Source organism: Ornithodoros turicata, chromosome 1 (assembly GCF_037126465.1).
Source record: "Ornithodoros turicata isolate Travis chromosome 1, ASM3712646v1, whole genome shotgun sequence".
NCBI classification, from domain to species: Eukaryota; Metazoa; Arthropoda; class Arachnida; order Ixodida; family Argasidae; genus Ornithodoros; species Ornithodoros turicata.
The window spans coordinates 134,757,215-134,774,009 of NC_088201.1; the positions used below are offsets into that span (position 1 = coordinate 134,757,215).

A 16,795-nucleotide genomic window follows, 5' to 3' on the forward strand; every position below is an offset into this window, starting at 1 on the left:
CATTTGTTTGACGTCATGTGAAAACACCCTATACTGGAAACACAGGATTGCTCGGTGCTTAGAGCACTAAGAGCATTTCCCGTTCTTAAGTGTTTCTCAATGCTGTGGTAATGTTTCGTGTAAAACTAAATGCATCAAAGGTGGAGCTGCGGCAAAACACAGTGCAGAATGTGCAGTGTTGTGCTTGGTGCAGTTGCGCCTTTGATGTATGTACAAACTACCCCAAAGTTTCAATCCTGTGAAAAGTAAAGGCACCTGCTGAACCTCATGTTGGCACCAGTCGGCGTCAACCCGTACAGAACTGGGGTCTCAATGGTGAACATGCCCGAATTTTTACTGTGCCTCTTTTTTCAGGTCATGCGTGAATAAAGCAGCTCCGAGAAACTGGACCGTTGGAAGAAGCAGCACTCACGCAAAGAACTCTGCCCAATGCCACGACGAACCACGCAAAAGTGCATTGCGACGCAAACATGCACATGCAGCGGAAATGGCGGACCCCTTCATGCTGCTTCTTGTGCCTCCTTCACATGTTGGCCATTTTATTCAATGTGCAAGCCTCACATGCATCACAGGGCGGATACTCCTGCAGAGACAGTGGTGCAGTTCCACTGGTGCTGGAACAGTACACAACGAGCATTGTGCATAATGGTTTGTTTTTGTTCTTTGAGTTGCTTATCTGTACATAGTGCTGTGTCGGCAGAATTGACAACCAATCCAGTAATGGAAGTGCCGTGCCAAACTACGCCACCCTGTGCCATAGAGTGTTTTTTTTTCCTGAATTTGAGCCAAAGCGCAGAGTCAGCGACTACTTCGCAGTCCAATGAAAATCAAGTGTGCCGCGATAAAACGAAACCAGAAGTGAATGAGACGCCGACGTTTCACAAAATTTAAGCGTGAGAGGGAGCTGTCACAGCGACTTACTAGCCGGCTAATCTGTCTAAGCCGATGCCAGCTATGCTTAGCCTAGCCCTAGCCAAGCTGTCTCGGGGACCCTCGGGACGCGCATGTGTCTTTGAGGAACGTCACTCTGACGTTCCAGTGATTGTGTGGTTCATTTTGTGTTATCTTTTTTGTTTCTCCATGCTCAGGGACGTGTTGCATGTGTCAAGCATACACCAACTCGCTTGCATTTCACTTTCATCATATGTTTTTGTTTGCATCATCATAGCTATCCAAGTTGAGAGGCATGAGCATAGATCAAGGCCCGTCAAAGAATACGTTGCGAGTTAAGTTACCATGTGAAAAATGTAACTAAGTTAATAATGAAGTTCTTCAGCCTGAAATGTAACTCGCGGTTACTGAGTTACTTAAAAAAAAAGAACGAATTACTTCCAAGTTACTTTGAACACAAAATAGCAGTGCACAGATGCAGCGCACATGAGCAGTTGAGTTAGACCATGAGTTGCCTGTGGAGGAGTGCAACACGCTTAGATAGTCTCCATTTATGTACAGCAATTCGAACGCTTTGCATCTTACTCCCTGTGGGTGCACAATGGTTCAGCTTCATTTCAATGGCAGCATTTCTTACTTCCTGAATAGAATACTCTCATTGATTGACGTTTCATTCATTCATTCACGTTTTATGGCATAAAATGCCATAAAAGAACCGGATAGGAAGCAAGAAAATATGTGGACGTCAGTGAAAAGTCAATTAAAAGTAACTTGGAACTTAGCTTAAGTTACTGTGGCAAAGTCACCCGGAAAAGAAACTAGCTCCTCAGAAAGTTACCACAGCACAAAAGTACCGAGTTGAGTTACAAGTTACCAAAAAATATGAACCTAGTTAGGAATCGAGTCACCTCGAACTCTGGACATGAGGGTGTGCTTCTAAAGACATGGTCTAGGTCTGTTGTTGGGAGTCACTGTAGTTTGCTACCCTTGAGGAGCATTAGGCTGTTCGACAGCAAAACATGTAGTTCATGCCCGCTCTGCTCAGACTCCTCGGAAGCGGCCACGATAGTGTGGCCTTGCAGCTTCCAGATTTTGCGCCTCTAAATTGAGTGGAAAATTTTCCTGGACACAATGAAACTGAAACTTAACGTGGGAGGCATTCATTCCACATCATAAATTAGTATCCATGCACGCCCGAGGCCCTTCAACGGCGGATCGCGAAGCTGCGCCAAAACTTCATTTTCTTAGCGCCAATGGCTGCACCTGAATGCCTCAAGGCACTTCTTTCACTTCCAATCCAAAGAATGTTCATCAGGGTAAAATTGTCAGTAAGAGTTTACAGGTGCAGAATTATATTTTACACAAATGCTGGTGGACATCTCATTATGCCCTCCATATGCTCCTGAGTTTCGTTTGTCCCGATGATTCGCCGGCTGGACATTTTTCTATGGAAACTGCAGTTGTTGGATAAATGAGAGTGGAACTGTACTTGCAGAAATTACCTACCAGTGGAGTAATTTAGAAGTACAAATTGACACCTCATGGGAAGCAGATTAAAAAAAAAGTACTTTGTACCATTCTGCATAGGTTTCTTCAGTTGTACCTGAAATTCTCGGTAGCTTTTTTGGAAGCTGTCGAGTTCTGCACGCACCTCTGTGGTGAATATTGGAGGCACCATGTTGATAAAAAATTTACCTTTGTACTTGGAACTGTTGCCGAAAGAACAAATGACGTGGAGTAAAGATAGACATTTCCTTCCCTACAGCCGCCTACACTTGAGGTCAGAGACTCCTGCTGTGTAACGTTACATACTACCTACGTTAGTCAACAACATTTTAGGCATTGGAAAGCTGGAAGCCCTTTGCGACATTCCCAGGACTGCATGAATAAGTATTTTAAAACCGAATCAAATAGGAAGAGAAATAGCGGCTTACTGGAAGCAAATAGTTGTCTTCAGGGTGCCAGATTTGTAAGAAAAAGATTATCCATGAGTGGAGCATAGATACCGTTCTTGCAAGTGGTTTATACGGCCTGGTGGGCACTCTCTCGAAAAGGGCATTGAACTACTACAGGCAGTGGATACGTATTTCAACGTATGTGCTTCCTTCTGAATGAAAAACGAAAAAAAAAAAAAAATGCTTGCAACAAAGATTTGGCTTCATTCTGCTGTCTCACTTTCCCCACAAAACCTTTACTCAACAGCATTAATTAATGGATTTGAGGCAATTAGTTGTGTGTTCAAGGGGTGTCCACTCGGCTGTGTAACTCAACTGCTAAAACTGCATCAGTGCTGCTCACATAGCTATAAAAGAAGAAGAAAGAAAATCAGTTGTGGATTAAAGAAAAAAAAAAGAAACAACTGTATAGTGTGTTTTCAAATGACGTCAAACGAACGTGTTTGGCCGCCATGGTTATGGTCACTTTTTCGGTGCAGCCGCCGAAATTATCTAGCATTTGCTCGAAAACGAAGCCTTCAATGGTGTTTTCAAATCCGAACATGTCAGTACCCTCCTTTTATCCTAAATGCACTTTGTCATTGTCGTTTTCACATTTTCCTTTATGAAAACTATGGTTTTTGTGTTGAAAAATAGGGCAGTTTGGCATCATTCAATGCCACTAGCACGAAAAGTGGTAGGAGCTTACGAGCATACCACATCATAACATGACGTAGGTGAAAACATTCTATATGTGATGTATGCATTGTTTTAAGTCTGACACGTGCAGCCTCTGAAGTATTCAAGGATATTTTCAAGTATTTGTTTGCTCTGGATTGGTAATCGCTTCAATTCAAAATTTGAATATATATGCAGTGAAACCTCCCTACCTTGGACCCCAGTGATGCAGCCAAAATGTGTTCTAAATAGGGAGGTGTCCGAGTTACAGAATACAAGGGAAACAAAAAATGGAAAGTAACACTGCTGTGTTTCAAGAAATGTCTATCATCTTCAATTCATGTTTATTAGTGTTGTCTGGTACCTCTTTCCCACTCTTCACTGATGATGATTACTGATTTTAGTAGATTCAATTCTGTGCAGATTCTACTTAATGGCATAACCTTTGGAGCTTTTCGAGCAGTGTGCTGCTTTCTTGGGAGTTTAAACGCACTTGGAATGAAGCTCAAGGACTTATCTGTGAAGCGTCAGCCCACTTTTGATTGCCCTGACGCAGTGCATGTTCAAAGGCTCTAGACAAACTGAAAACAAGTGCTCACGCTAAAGAATAGTTGCAGTGTAGACCGCCAGCACCCCTTTTTGGACTCCAAAAACTAAAACAACACAATGCTGAGACTGGTATAGGAAAAAAAAAAGAAAACAAAAAACTGCGAAAGTTAAGGGAACTGGCTCATTTTGGTTTTTTGGTGCAATGATGGGCTGAGATTGAGATAATCTGACCAGTGTTTTGTCTGACTTGGCAGGGAATACCCTGTCCTACTTCCGGCATGGGCCGGTGTCTGACATAGAGAATTTTGTCCCCATGGAGTTTCAATGGGAGCCTACCGGCGCAATGAAATCTTGTTCGACATGGGAAGTTGTCCGACCTCGGAGATTTTACTGTAATTCCATATTAGATTTGCAATTCTAATGGAATACAGTTGGCCCACGATTTACGAACGGTAAACTTTCTGAAAGTATCGTTAACTAATTGGGGGCTCCATAAATGGACGGGCTTCATAAATGGAAGGAGTGAGAGGATGTGTCGTGTCTCAGAGGACCCCGTTCATGAAGCCACGGAATTCAAAATTCGAGAGTTTATCAGTCGACGATCCACCTTACACGGTTATGTGCTTCTGTTCTTGAAACATCCCTAGACATTTCCGCGTGGTTGAGCCTCCTATGTAAACAGGCAGTACGAATTTTAGAACCTGTGGGCCCTTGTGTTGTCGGGTCATCATGTGAGGCACAGAATTTACATTGGCATGTCATCATAATGAGTAGAAAATAATTGCACAGGTGAATGATAAGCACACAGTACCGTGTTCTGATGTGTTGCCCTTTTGAGTGAGCCATATTATCCATTTACTGCAGAACTTACATCACAAAGTTCAGGTACCTACGAATGATCATATTGTACCTCCAGTCGGTATAGCTCAGGGCCAACTGTCTGAGCCCTTTTGAGCATTGACCTTTCGGTTTTCTCTTTTGTTCAGAATACATAGTGAAGTTCAAGCACTACTACAAGAAGGAAACACGTGGCCACTACCTTTCAGCGGCTCTGTGTGGTGCAGGGGAGTGGCAAGTTGTCCCAAGGCTGAATGCAGCCAGTGACTTCCCCAGTGACTTCGACGTTGTTTTGGTAAGGTTTCAGAAGATATCAGTGAAATGCATTGCAACGAGAAGATGTAATGAAAGATGGATAATTGGATAGTTGACATCAGGCAAAGGTGATAAGGCTTTCTGTAATTAATGGCATTCGAAACGGAGATAAGATACACAGGGTCACGTGAGATAAACTATGAGGTGTGTATATAAAAGGAGGCCGAACGACAACAACTTTATTATGAGATGATGAACGGGAAGTTTCATCGCAAGGGGCTGTACTGTACTCTATACCCCATTGCTGCTGGTGATGTGGGGAATAAAATAACGAGCCTCTTCACAATAAGGATCAAAGTCCTAAGGTTCCCAAAAAGGAGGCGAGCAAAAAGCCAGGACAGTCTGCTTAGAGAATCTAGGAAAGTCAACTTGTCTGAAGCGGTGATGCCACTGAGCTATAAAAGCCGTATTGAGTCGCATTCGGTGAATTGACGCATCCTCTTGACGACAGGTGTTTCGTGGTGAGACTAATGTGGACGGGGCTCCATGCTCCACTCTGCGGCGCGTGATAACCTGCCTCCGAGCAAGCGTCCCGGCGAAGGAGGTTCGTCACTCCTGAAGTCACGTTTCGGGACCTGTGCATCGCGCTCCCAGCGCTTCGAAATGGGTTCCGAGTGCGAGACTTTTGCTCGAGCACACTCCGAAAACCACACTCTATGATGTGCTCCATCCGCTAAGTGCTTGGGGCATGCACTCCCGTGCTCCAGAGCACGTGCTCAATGCACCCACTTTTTGCCAGAACTCCATGAGAGGCAAGCCTGAGTGGCTGAGCCTTTTTGCCAGAACTCACTCTTGAACCCCCTCTATGGTCTAAAAATGGCATCCTTTCTAATTGCTTTCTTCAGTCTCTGAGGCAAGGAAAAGTCTGCCGGGGCCATGACCAGATGATAGGTGGGTGGTTCACCAGGAATGTGTGATGTTTTGGTGGTGGTGGCGGTGCTAGTGAAAGGGCTCGCCTCTGTCGACCTCACAGGGGTGGGCAATGTCACGACTGATGCCCTGATGTTTTGCCAATTAATTGGGGATGCACGATCTAGTGCGTTGTTGTGGTGCAGCAGCCATTTTGCACCGATGAGATCCGTTCCAAGTTTTCTCGGAAACTCTTGATGACGGAATCCTATGGTGGTGTCCACTTCATCAGCAGCCTCCTGCATAGTTAAAGAGAAATCTCTGTAAATCTCAGTGCATATTTTCACTGTGTGGTGTCTGTTCACATGGAGGGTTTCCTAAACCCGATGATATAGACCGACTGACTTGATGTAGATCCACTGACTTTTGCTCCTTTGAATTGGTTAAAATGGCACAGAAGTCTTTTTTTACACCATGTTTTCTTTGTGCAGAACTGCTAAGCGGATGATTAAAATGCATCATAAGAATTAATTCACCCCATAGAGTCGTAATTATCGCAGAAATTGAATTTAAAGTACGCCGCAAAAGACGACCATGCGCAACGGCAGTGGAGAGCAGTACCAGCCTGCGATCTGCCTGGGACCTCGCGCCGACGCTACGGGGGCCACATTTGCTGATTGGTCCAGAGAAATGCTGTCTTCTACTCCGCTGTCGTCTGCTTCTCGGCGGCTGGTTCTGAAAAAGCATTGCTCCTGGCTCGTTGATGATTCGGCTGCTCCTTCTATCCCCAATTCTCTGGGGGAATTGGCAAAACCGGTTTCGGCGGCAAAGGGACAGGGCGCTGACCCCCGCTGACCAGCGAACTAAAACGAGTTGCCCCTGTAACGTCATCGGTGACGTGGCATCATACTTCTCCTTGTTATACCCGGAGTGGCGGCTTAAGGTTGAACGCACGGAGCCATGTTTATGTGAGTTTTCTTCTAGCAAGCAAATTGCACACATCAAAACATTTCACACTATTCAGTAAAATGACACACGAACTTTCATCAGACGTCTTCTGTGCTCCTTTAAATGGGTTGCTACACTTCATCGGAATGTATTCCTGATAAATGTAAAATGCAATAACAGTAGTGCTTCAATAATTTGGACACTTTTGTCCCGGTCCGAAATTGTTCATAAAGCAAATTCATATTGTCGAATATTAGAGAAAACAAAATAAATTTGAGGAATCGAAAGCTGTAATCAGTGTGTTTTACATGCATAATGATATGAAACTCAAAGTAGACAAATTCATACCTGCCAACTCTCCCGATTCATCCGGAAAACTCCCGGATTCAGACCGGTTTGTACGGTTGTATGACCGGGAAGGATATCTCCCGGAAATTGCAGTTTCCCCCTCTATATCTCAAACGCCTGCTTCTTCTCTGACCACACAGACATAAACGTCAGTCCAATACCAGCCCGATTGCCATCGGCATCGCTGCCTCTTTCCGAAGCCTCTATGTTACGGAGTTCAAGGTTTCTGGTTATGGTTCTTGTTCTAGCACTCCTAGTTTCCGGGCATTTCCTCCATGTTTTCGGGCGACTGTTTCTGCCTTGCATATTCCACATCACGGCTTAGTGTGAGCGAAACAAGTATCTACGCGTGTTTCTGAAGCAATACGCAGATGAATTGGGACGCGTGATCGCGTCCAGGAAGGGCACCATGTGTTCTTCACAGTTTACGGCTGCGACATCAACATTCTGGGGGGAGGGTGGACCGACATTGTTACCCACGTTACGTCGAGGAAGCGCAAGAACCACCTTAAATGCCAAGACAAACAATGCTAGCTAGGTCAGTCTTTACGAAAGCAAGACAAGGACTACAATGTTATCCGCGCGGGCTCTCGTCCTCCGTATTCCCAACTCACGACAATGCAAAACTCTTTGCAGCGTCGAGAGTTGGAAACACGGAGGAGGATTGTGCTCTGAACTAAGTCGAATGCAATTGTCGGTGAAATGGGAAACTGCGCACAAGAGCTCATGATGCTCGCGCTGAGCTGACCACAGCGATGTACAACTGTGACTGATGGTTCTGACGTACTATGCAAACTACTTTTTAATGACTCGTTAACTAACTTGTTCAACAACTATTATGTTTAAGCTCTCCTGGGAAGTCCAGATGGGCTTTTGAATTTCAGACACATTGCTGAGGTAGTGCTGAACGAGCAGTGTTGAATGTGAGGGCCGCAAAAAGAACTAGACAGTTTTGTGTCTTCACGTTCTTTTGAGAAAGTGTCATAGCCTTGTCACAGCTTGACACCCAGATAGTTTCTTGGAGAGGGAAAACTCTGTTGCTGCAAAACTGGTGCCTGATGTGCCTACTGGGGGCAAGTGTGCTCCTGTTACATGTGCAAATAAAAGCCTCCCAACATCGGCTTTTTCCTTCTTCCCCCCCTCCCCCCTGGTTTTGAAATTTCCCTAATTTGGATGTTCCCAAGTTGGCAGGTATGTATAACTTAAAGCACACAGACAGAGGAACGAACCTACCTTGTCAGATTAAAAGCGCTAAAAACAGACGAGAACGACACACGCGGAAGGCACGGTAAACAACGTTGGTCCAGAACGAGTCGTTGAACATAGACGATACATACGGAAAGCACGAATAACTAGAAACGAAGGTACTCAAAATGTGGGATTGGGCCTGTTGGTACTGCATGTCAGATTAAAAGTGCCATTTAATCTGACATGCATGCATGTATTTTGTATTCTCATTCATTTTGCTTGCATATCTTTTGCTGCAGCTTAAGGCAAATGGATCCCGTGATGCATTGTCGGCTCTGAGAGATCATCCCCTGATCAAGCATGTTACGCCTCAGAGAATGGTCACAAGATCTCTGCTCACATACAATGGTAAGCTCCAAATTTGTGCAAGGAACTGCTCAAACTGTTCAGCCTGCATAAGTTCACACACTAGTGTTCCATATATTACTTAACACACATGTTACTATCAGAAACTCAAATGGCAAGATATTAGTTTTTGCTTTCCATGAGCATATTTAAATTTTCTTCAACTGCAGCCACATGGCAATAAGTCTTGTAATGATTATCACACATGATAGTCCTCAGAGAATCATAGCACTGGGTGTTTGCAGTAGCCCCACATACTTAGATAGATACTTAGCAGTTTGCCTGCTTACCGTACGGACTTTCAGTGGCCCACGACGACACACTTATGTTATCAAAACCAACCAAAATATATAGCCAAATGTTTTTCACACACTTCTCCACATGCTCTTGAATAGCCACAGACATGCTGCCCTCGAAGGACCTCTAGTGTTCGTTCTGTCTAACGTTAAGACAATGGCCCATCTGCCCCATGCACACTGTACAGCAGGCAAACACAAATTTGTGAATGACTCCCATACAATGTGATCGTTCTGAGATCTGACTGTGTCATCGTTCAGAGATCTGTCTGTGTCATCGTTCACATTATAACACTCCAGCTGTGACTCTGTTGATCTTCACAACTAGCAACGCTAATTTATTCTCCACATTGGAAGCAACTGGGATATCATATGTGCCTCCCAGTTTCTTCATACTGAGGGACAAGTGGTGTACGTACAGTATGACTGTCAGTCTGCCGAGATTGCTTCTACGTGATTCCTTCCACCTTGAACTGGTTCCATTACCTAAAAGCCTCCATGCGATATTGGTTATCATGGATTTCCACTGGTCTTTGAAACCCTTGAAGTCCTGGAATTTTCAAACGCTGTTTTCAAGGTCTGGAAAACACTGGAACTGTCCACAGTCCTTGAAACCTTAATTTTGCATCTATTTTCGCAGGGCTGCAGTGCAAACCTAATTTCGCTTCTTCAGAGCCAGAACTATAGTTTTGAAACCATAGGAGTTGGCACTCCTTGGAATAGCAATCAAGTAGCGGAAGTCTGAAGTGCTATAAATTAATGGCACCCTGTATTGTATTCATCAGCCTTCTTTTCTATCCTACGATCTTCAAGATTCAGGAGTCCTCAATTAAGTTTGTGAGCAGGTCACTATCGCACAATCCCCATGTATTCTCTCATGTGATATATGTAGCCTACCAGTATTTTGTGTGAAATATTGAAGTTCCGACGATAAACTGTGTTTTACATCCCCGGGGAAAATGATGAGTCCTTGAGAGACCCTTGAATTCTTTTCCGAAATTGAGTGGGAACCATGGGATATGCAGTCTTCTGGATATTAAGTCCTCTTCGAGCAGCAGGTCTGTTCCTTGGGGCTGGTCTCCTGTTGGTGGTACCATCCTTTTAAGGTGGCATCCGTACAGCTTTTGGTGATGTCATTTTTTGTCACCTTCGAGTGGTTTAAAATGAAGCGCATCAGTGTTCTTGTCCAGGTCATCCTCAGAAGTAGGGTGAGATCCAGAAAATGTAAACAGTTATGCAATGGGGTTTCTATAGTGAATTCAAACCTTCTGCCTTCCTGTTGGAAACAAGCTTCTAGGTGCAAGGGATGTGTAGGGCCTACCCACAGGACTAGAAAATCCCTTGCATATCGGAAGGCTTTGAAAAACCTTCATGGTGCACACAGTTCAATGCCTCTTCAACAGCTGCTCCACCTTGGCCAGGAAGATGTCACTTAGAATGGGCCAACTTAAATCTGATGCAAGCCCCATTGTTCTGCTTTTATACCTTGTCCCCTTTGTTGCATGAAGATTGTTGTCTGGTAAAGTGCCATTAGATCAAGCAGGTCTTTTACCGGCATGCCTCGAAGGCTACTCTTCCTGCATTGTCCACCAATTCCTGCGCCTTTTCGACCACCTGAGAAGGACGGTAAACTGTAATACAAATCCACTACGTCATCTTTTTCAGCTCCTCGGACACCTTCCTTAGCCATTGAAAAATGGCTTCCAATGAATTCGTGCCGATAAAGCAAGGTGGTCCTCTGCCTTAAAAACACTTCTATACAGTAGAATCTCGATGATACGATCACGGATGATACGAATTTCGGGATGATACGAATTCTTTTCCGGTCCCGGCCGGAATGCCTTTCTTCCCATGTATTCGAGTTCGGATGATACGAACGCGTTATCTTGCCTTTACGGGTGATACGAATGAGCCGAGGATGCGACAGAGGTCGTTCCCCCGTGATGCGAGAGCACGCGAGTCATGCTGCTCCTTCTTTCTAAAAGGGAGGGCGATCCTCACCACGAACTCCCTTACATCATGTAGCGCAATGCAAGCAATGACTTTCCTTTTGGTGGTGGTGGAGGAGATAAGATCAAAGGGATTGCACGAACCTTATCACCTTATCACCTTTTGACCTTTTTACCCCCCCACCCCCCTCGCAACAATAAACCGCGAAGCTGTGTGACATCGCTCTGGCAGAAAACAGCGACCAGAACACGTGGATGGAACATACCGGGACAACTTGTAGCAACATTACGCGTCACCATTCCGCAAGTCGGTTTCACCTAATGCCTGCGTGCTTTAGGAGAAGCTCGCTGTAGACCACTGTCGCGCGACTCGCGGGTGGAAAGCATGTGCTACGTATTTTGAATCATCTCGCGTATTTGGGCAGCATTGGCCAAAAACGGAGACACAAAAGCGTTACGACAGACCTCTTTCACTGACAGTAACGGGAAATGAACAGTCACTGTCTATTTTCTTGCCTCAATTTTTATTTTGGTTTAATTCGTTTGATACGAATGTCGGATGATACGAATTTTTTCCGCGACCCCGTGAGATTCGTATCATCGAGATTCTACTGTACTTTTTGTACACTGCAGAACTTAAAGGGAGACTTCGGAAGGATTCGGAAAAAAATTAAGTGAGCATCATACCGAACACAAACCACCTCCTCGATACCGAGTTACCAGTTAAACCTCGATATAACGAAGAAGCATACGCGCGCAATTAACTTCGTTATTTCAAAAAATTCGTTAAATCGAGTATACCAGAGAGTAGAGCTAATGAAATTATCACGCTGACGATATCATTAAAATGCGAACCGCTCTGCACCGTCAACCCTACATTGTCGAAAAATACACGTGACATGATCGATTTACTTCACTTTGAAAATTTTATTTCGTAAAATAATCTGTCATCTTCGTGTGGTACTGCTGTTGCATAGCTGGTATCACTACCCGCTCATAAGACCAAATGGCCTCCACAGCACGCTCCATATTCTGCTGCGCCAGTGCGTAGCGCCGCAAAACATCAATGGCGTCCAACACTTGTGTGCCCGATGGCACATCGCACGTTTCATCTTGTTGCGCTTCGTCACCGTCCTCCGTGTCACTGCCGCCGCCATCTTTAACAGAACGCACGATTTCCGCGTCGTCCAGCTCTTCTGTGGCTACGACACTGGCATCACTGTTCACGTAGTCATCCAGCGTCGTCCCGTCCGGGACGTCGGAAAATTCACTTAGGGACTGCCACGTTGCAGCAACAAGTTCCGGTGGAATGCTTTCGGCGTTCTGGCTGTCGTCAAGCGATGCCAATGCATGGTCGAGAATGAAGCCTGCTTTTCGAAAGCAGTTGCTGATTATGCTGGCGCTTGTAGCTACCCACGAGGCGGCTAGCATTTCAACAGCTTGGTACACGTCCACTTTCGTATTCCTGTTCAACCTGATATCCAACAGCATTTTGGACAACACGCGATTGCGGTACGCACACTTTACGCTGTTGATTACGCCTTGGTCAAGTGGCTGGATGACCGAGGTGTAGTTTGCCGGAAAGTACTGCAGTTCTATGTTACTCAGAACAAGATCTTCAACGTGATGAGCCTTGCAGTTGTCCAAGAACAGGCAAATTTTCCTCTGCCTGCGCCGCATGTCCTCGTCGAAGTCCCGTAGCCACCGCGTGAAAATGTCTCGTGTCATCCATGCTTTCTTATTGGAGACATACTGAACTGGGAGACGTTTAGCGTTGCTAAAACTGCGAGGCTTCTTGCTGTAGCATATCACAAGTGGCGCACGCTTGTCACTTCCATCCATATTTGTGCACAAGAGAACAGTAATTCGTAGTTTGCTCTGCTTCCCTCCATGACAAGCTTCACCCTTCAGAGCAAGCGTCCTCTTCGGTAACATTTGGAAAAAGAGTCCACTCTCATCGGCATTGTAAATGTCGACAGGATCAAAACCGCTTAGCATGTGGGGGAGGCGCTCCTCTTTCCAAGACGCAGCGCCGGCCACATCTGCAGACGCAGACTCTCCGCTGATGACTTTGCCAATGATTTGGTGTCTGGCCTTGAAGTTCTGGAGCCCTCCGTTACTGGCCTTGAAGTCGTCGCACCCTAACATGCACCCAAAATCTTTGGCTTTCTGGATAAGCATGGCGCCGCTCACTGGGACGTTCCTAGCCCTTACGTCCATGAACCAGGCGAAGAGGGCCTTCTCTATTTCTTCGTACGTCGGTCTCTTCACCTTTTTCCGTTGCGAGCTCGAACCACGCTCCACACTTGACATGATCTTCTCCTTTTCTTTCAAAATCGTGGACAGTGAACTCTGCGCGATCCTGAAACGCAAAGCAACGTCCTTCTTTTTCTCACTTCTAGAAACCGCAGCGATGATAGCGGCCTTGTCTTCCAAACATAGCACTTTCCGCTTCCTCGGATTCTGGCTTTCGTTCATCCTCAGTCTTTGCTGTACGTACAAGACACGTGGTCGAGTGGGAAGAGTCTCAGAGCAGTCACGTCGAAGTACGATGAGAGAATGATGGAGCTGAGGAAGGAGGAAGGCACAGGAAAGGAAGAGAGAGAGAGGGGCGAGAGAGAGATTCTGAGAGAGGGTCGAGGGAGCGCGTTTCCTCTCGTAGCGTGGAATTTTCTGCATTTTCCGTGCTTTCGGCGTCGGTCGCTGAAATAACTTCTTGCTGAAGCTGGCGTTCACGGACGCGCGGGCTTCGCTATGTCGAGGTCTCATATCTAGTGGGAATTCGCTATACCGAGGTAAAAAATACCTAGTTTTCATGGGAGAAGAAGAAAGGGACAGGAAAAAACTTTGTTATGTCGAGGAATTCGCTAAATCGAGGTTCGTTATATCGAGGTTTAACTGTACAACATGCGCATTTATTTTGCGCGAGTAATTAATTCGTAAATGATGACAATAGTAAACCGAAACCGAAATGCGAAGAGCAGAAAAGAGAGCTAGATGCTACGGTGGTACTTCCGGAGGAGGATTCCATGACGTCACGCGAAGCGCTCGCTTTGTAATAATTCGTTTCAGCAGAATCTGCACAGTTTTGGACTGAAATATTTCGTACACATGGTTTCTGACATCCCAAAGTTTACAGATATACCACAACCTTTGTCGTGAATTTGTTGCGTAGTCCCACTTTAAAGTCCTCACTGTGAGGTGACTCATTATTCCATTTGACCACATTACTGCCAGCAGTGGGGTAGAGTGTTGCCCCTGGCAGTGAAACTCCCCAATCATCATCATTAAAATTAAGTTATTGTTGTTGCTGATGAAGGTTTCCACGTGAGTATTTCTTTCAGACATATCTTTAGAGATCCACAAAGCTGTTTTTGACAGGTACCCTTTTCAGAGGCTATGGTCCTAGGGGCTAGACCATTTTTTGTATGTTTTGACTGAGTAACAAGTGCTGAGGTACAACTCCTTGCTATTGCTTAGGCCTTTCGATAGTTTAGTGTTTACACCAAGGTTGTGTACTTTCGAAACAACTTTTTGTCACACGCTCTCGCCCTCTCACATCACATGCCCCTTGCAGGAACATCAGCGTGACTATCATTTTACAGCAGTGTATTGACATTGTTTCATTGCCACTGGAAGCCCTATTGCTGGATCTTAATCCCCCTATGCCGTTCGCTAGTTTACACTCACTTTCATGGAATACTGTGTCAGGGTCCAGGGTATCATACTCTCTAGTCAACTGGATACATATTTGCATGGTTACTGCAAAATAACTCAACCTAACACCACATAAGCATCAATCATGTACTGAGCACCCATGCACGACGTCCTTCTCTCATCGGGCTCCCACTGCCCTCACAGGTTCCCCCTTTGAAACTGTTCAATAACTCTCATGTTGTATAATACAGTGTCAGCTGCTCCTCCTTTGCCTCTCCACGCAACCGTTATGAGAGTGGGTCTCGAAGCTTATGCACCTTCTAGCTGTAATTACAATGGAACAATTCCAACTAGGAGCTAGTTTGACTGAAATGCCCATGCCGTCATCACTGAGGGTGTGGTGGTCATGCAGGACTAAGTCTCTCACAGCAGGCTCAGACTTTTTTGAATTGCTGTTCTTTTCGCACTCCAACCCTACTAGGTATTGGTCCTGTGAATAATCCTAGGTGTCTTGCAGGCTCTTGGACAGCTCTGTGCGGTACTCTTGGGGAGGTGTCTCTTGTCTAATGTGATCATGGTGCTCAAGGCAGGACATTGCACTTTGCCTATACCCATTGCTGTTATTTTAACTGTACTTCAATTTGCACTTTGCCTATACCCTTGCTGCTATTTTAACTGGATTTCAATTTGCACTTTGCCTACCCATTGCTGTTATTTTAACTGGATTTCAATTTGTATATTTCTTATACTTTATCATTTACATTTTGCATACTGCCATATCCTAATATATACCACATGCCTGCTCAATGAGGTAAAATCGTTTGTTTGTGCGACCATGTGGTAGGAGCCAGTTTCCTAGGGTTTCCTAGTTTTCCATAAGCATAAAACACTTTGAGCCGAATGTATTTTGTTAACTGTGCCTTCATACTTGTAGTAGAAAACTAGAAAATCTCACCCTGAACTCTCGAAATCGCTGAACTTGCACTTCCATTTCGTCATGATTGTCAGTGTCACAATGATTGATGATTATATCAAGACCACGTTCCTACTGAGGCAGCTTCATGAGCAAGGCGTGTGCAAGCGATCTTTGCTCTGCATGAAGTACCGTCAAATGGATGGCTTGTGAGCCAACACATAAAAATGTTCCATTGACTAGATCGTGGAAAGGTATTGGCTGGAAGAAGACAACACTACCTAGGAGAGAAGGCCTATGCCCTCTCCATACCTCGATACCTGAGGCTACTTGGATGGTTTCTCTCCGATGAAGTGCGTGTTGTCTGCTTTGCCAGGATACTTTTTTCGTTGAATTTGCTAACATCTACCCGAGTAGGATGACATTACGCAAAGCTGCGCTTTCACTCTGTCTAAGACGGGCTGAACAGGGCCACGTGGGAGTAGAAAACCATTGTTTAGCTGCGTCATTTTTCATTTGGGGATCGTACCACCCAAAAGCAGGACTACACACCGTCCCCAAGCAGGCTAATCGTACACTCAGACCTTGACTGTAAACGTGGGGCCTGTCCTGCCTAAAAGGGGTAGTCTGGTCACATTACTCTTGTCCCGACCGAGAGGACGCACAACTTGTTTTCATGTCCATGTCCTTGGGATGCACAGTTCCCTTCCATAACAGAGGTGCAGTGGAGTGTATCCTGTTAGCACACTCTCTGCTGTATGCATGGCAAATGTGATCTTTGGGAGGTGTTTGTCCCAACCACAATGGGACTTGCAGCATACCATTATGCCTTGCTTCACTATGGCATTGTGCCTCTCTTCAGTTTGTCCCATTGTTCTGTACGGTACTGTATGTGAGTGTGTGTACTGTATATTGTGCACAATTTCTTGTGGGCCAAGAAGTTGAGCACATGCGTCTCGATCTTGTCAAGATGCTCCACGTTTGTAGGGCGGGAGCTTTCCATATCTACGCAGTAGTGATGAATCACTTGAAACGCTG

General features: G+C 45.3%; 1 protein-coding gene across 3 annotated transcripts in view; it reads left to right on the forward strand.

Moving 5' to 3' along the window:
* Positions 1–16,795, forward strand: part of LOC135378629 (membrane-bound transcription factor site-1 protease-like) — a 156,788-nt gene that overhangs the window by 1,304 nt on the left and 138,689 nt on the right. For 2 of the 3 annotated variants that reach the window (XM_064611708.1, XM_064611707.1), the window contains exons 2-4: positions 355–648; positions 5,039–5,184; positions 8,837–8,945. In XM_064611708.1, coding sequence (XP_064467778.1) covers positions 471–648; positions 5,039–5,184; positions 8,837–8,945 — 433 coding nt within the window. In that variant the 5' untranslated portion in view covers positions 355–470. Of the gene's footprint in view, positions 1–354; positions 649–5,038; positions 5,185–8,836; positions 8,946–16,795 lie in introns of those variants that run through there. The other variant, XM_064611710.1, reaches the window with a different exon arrangement.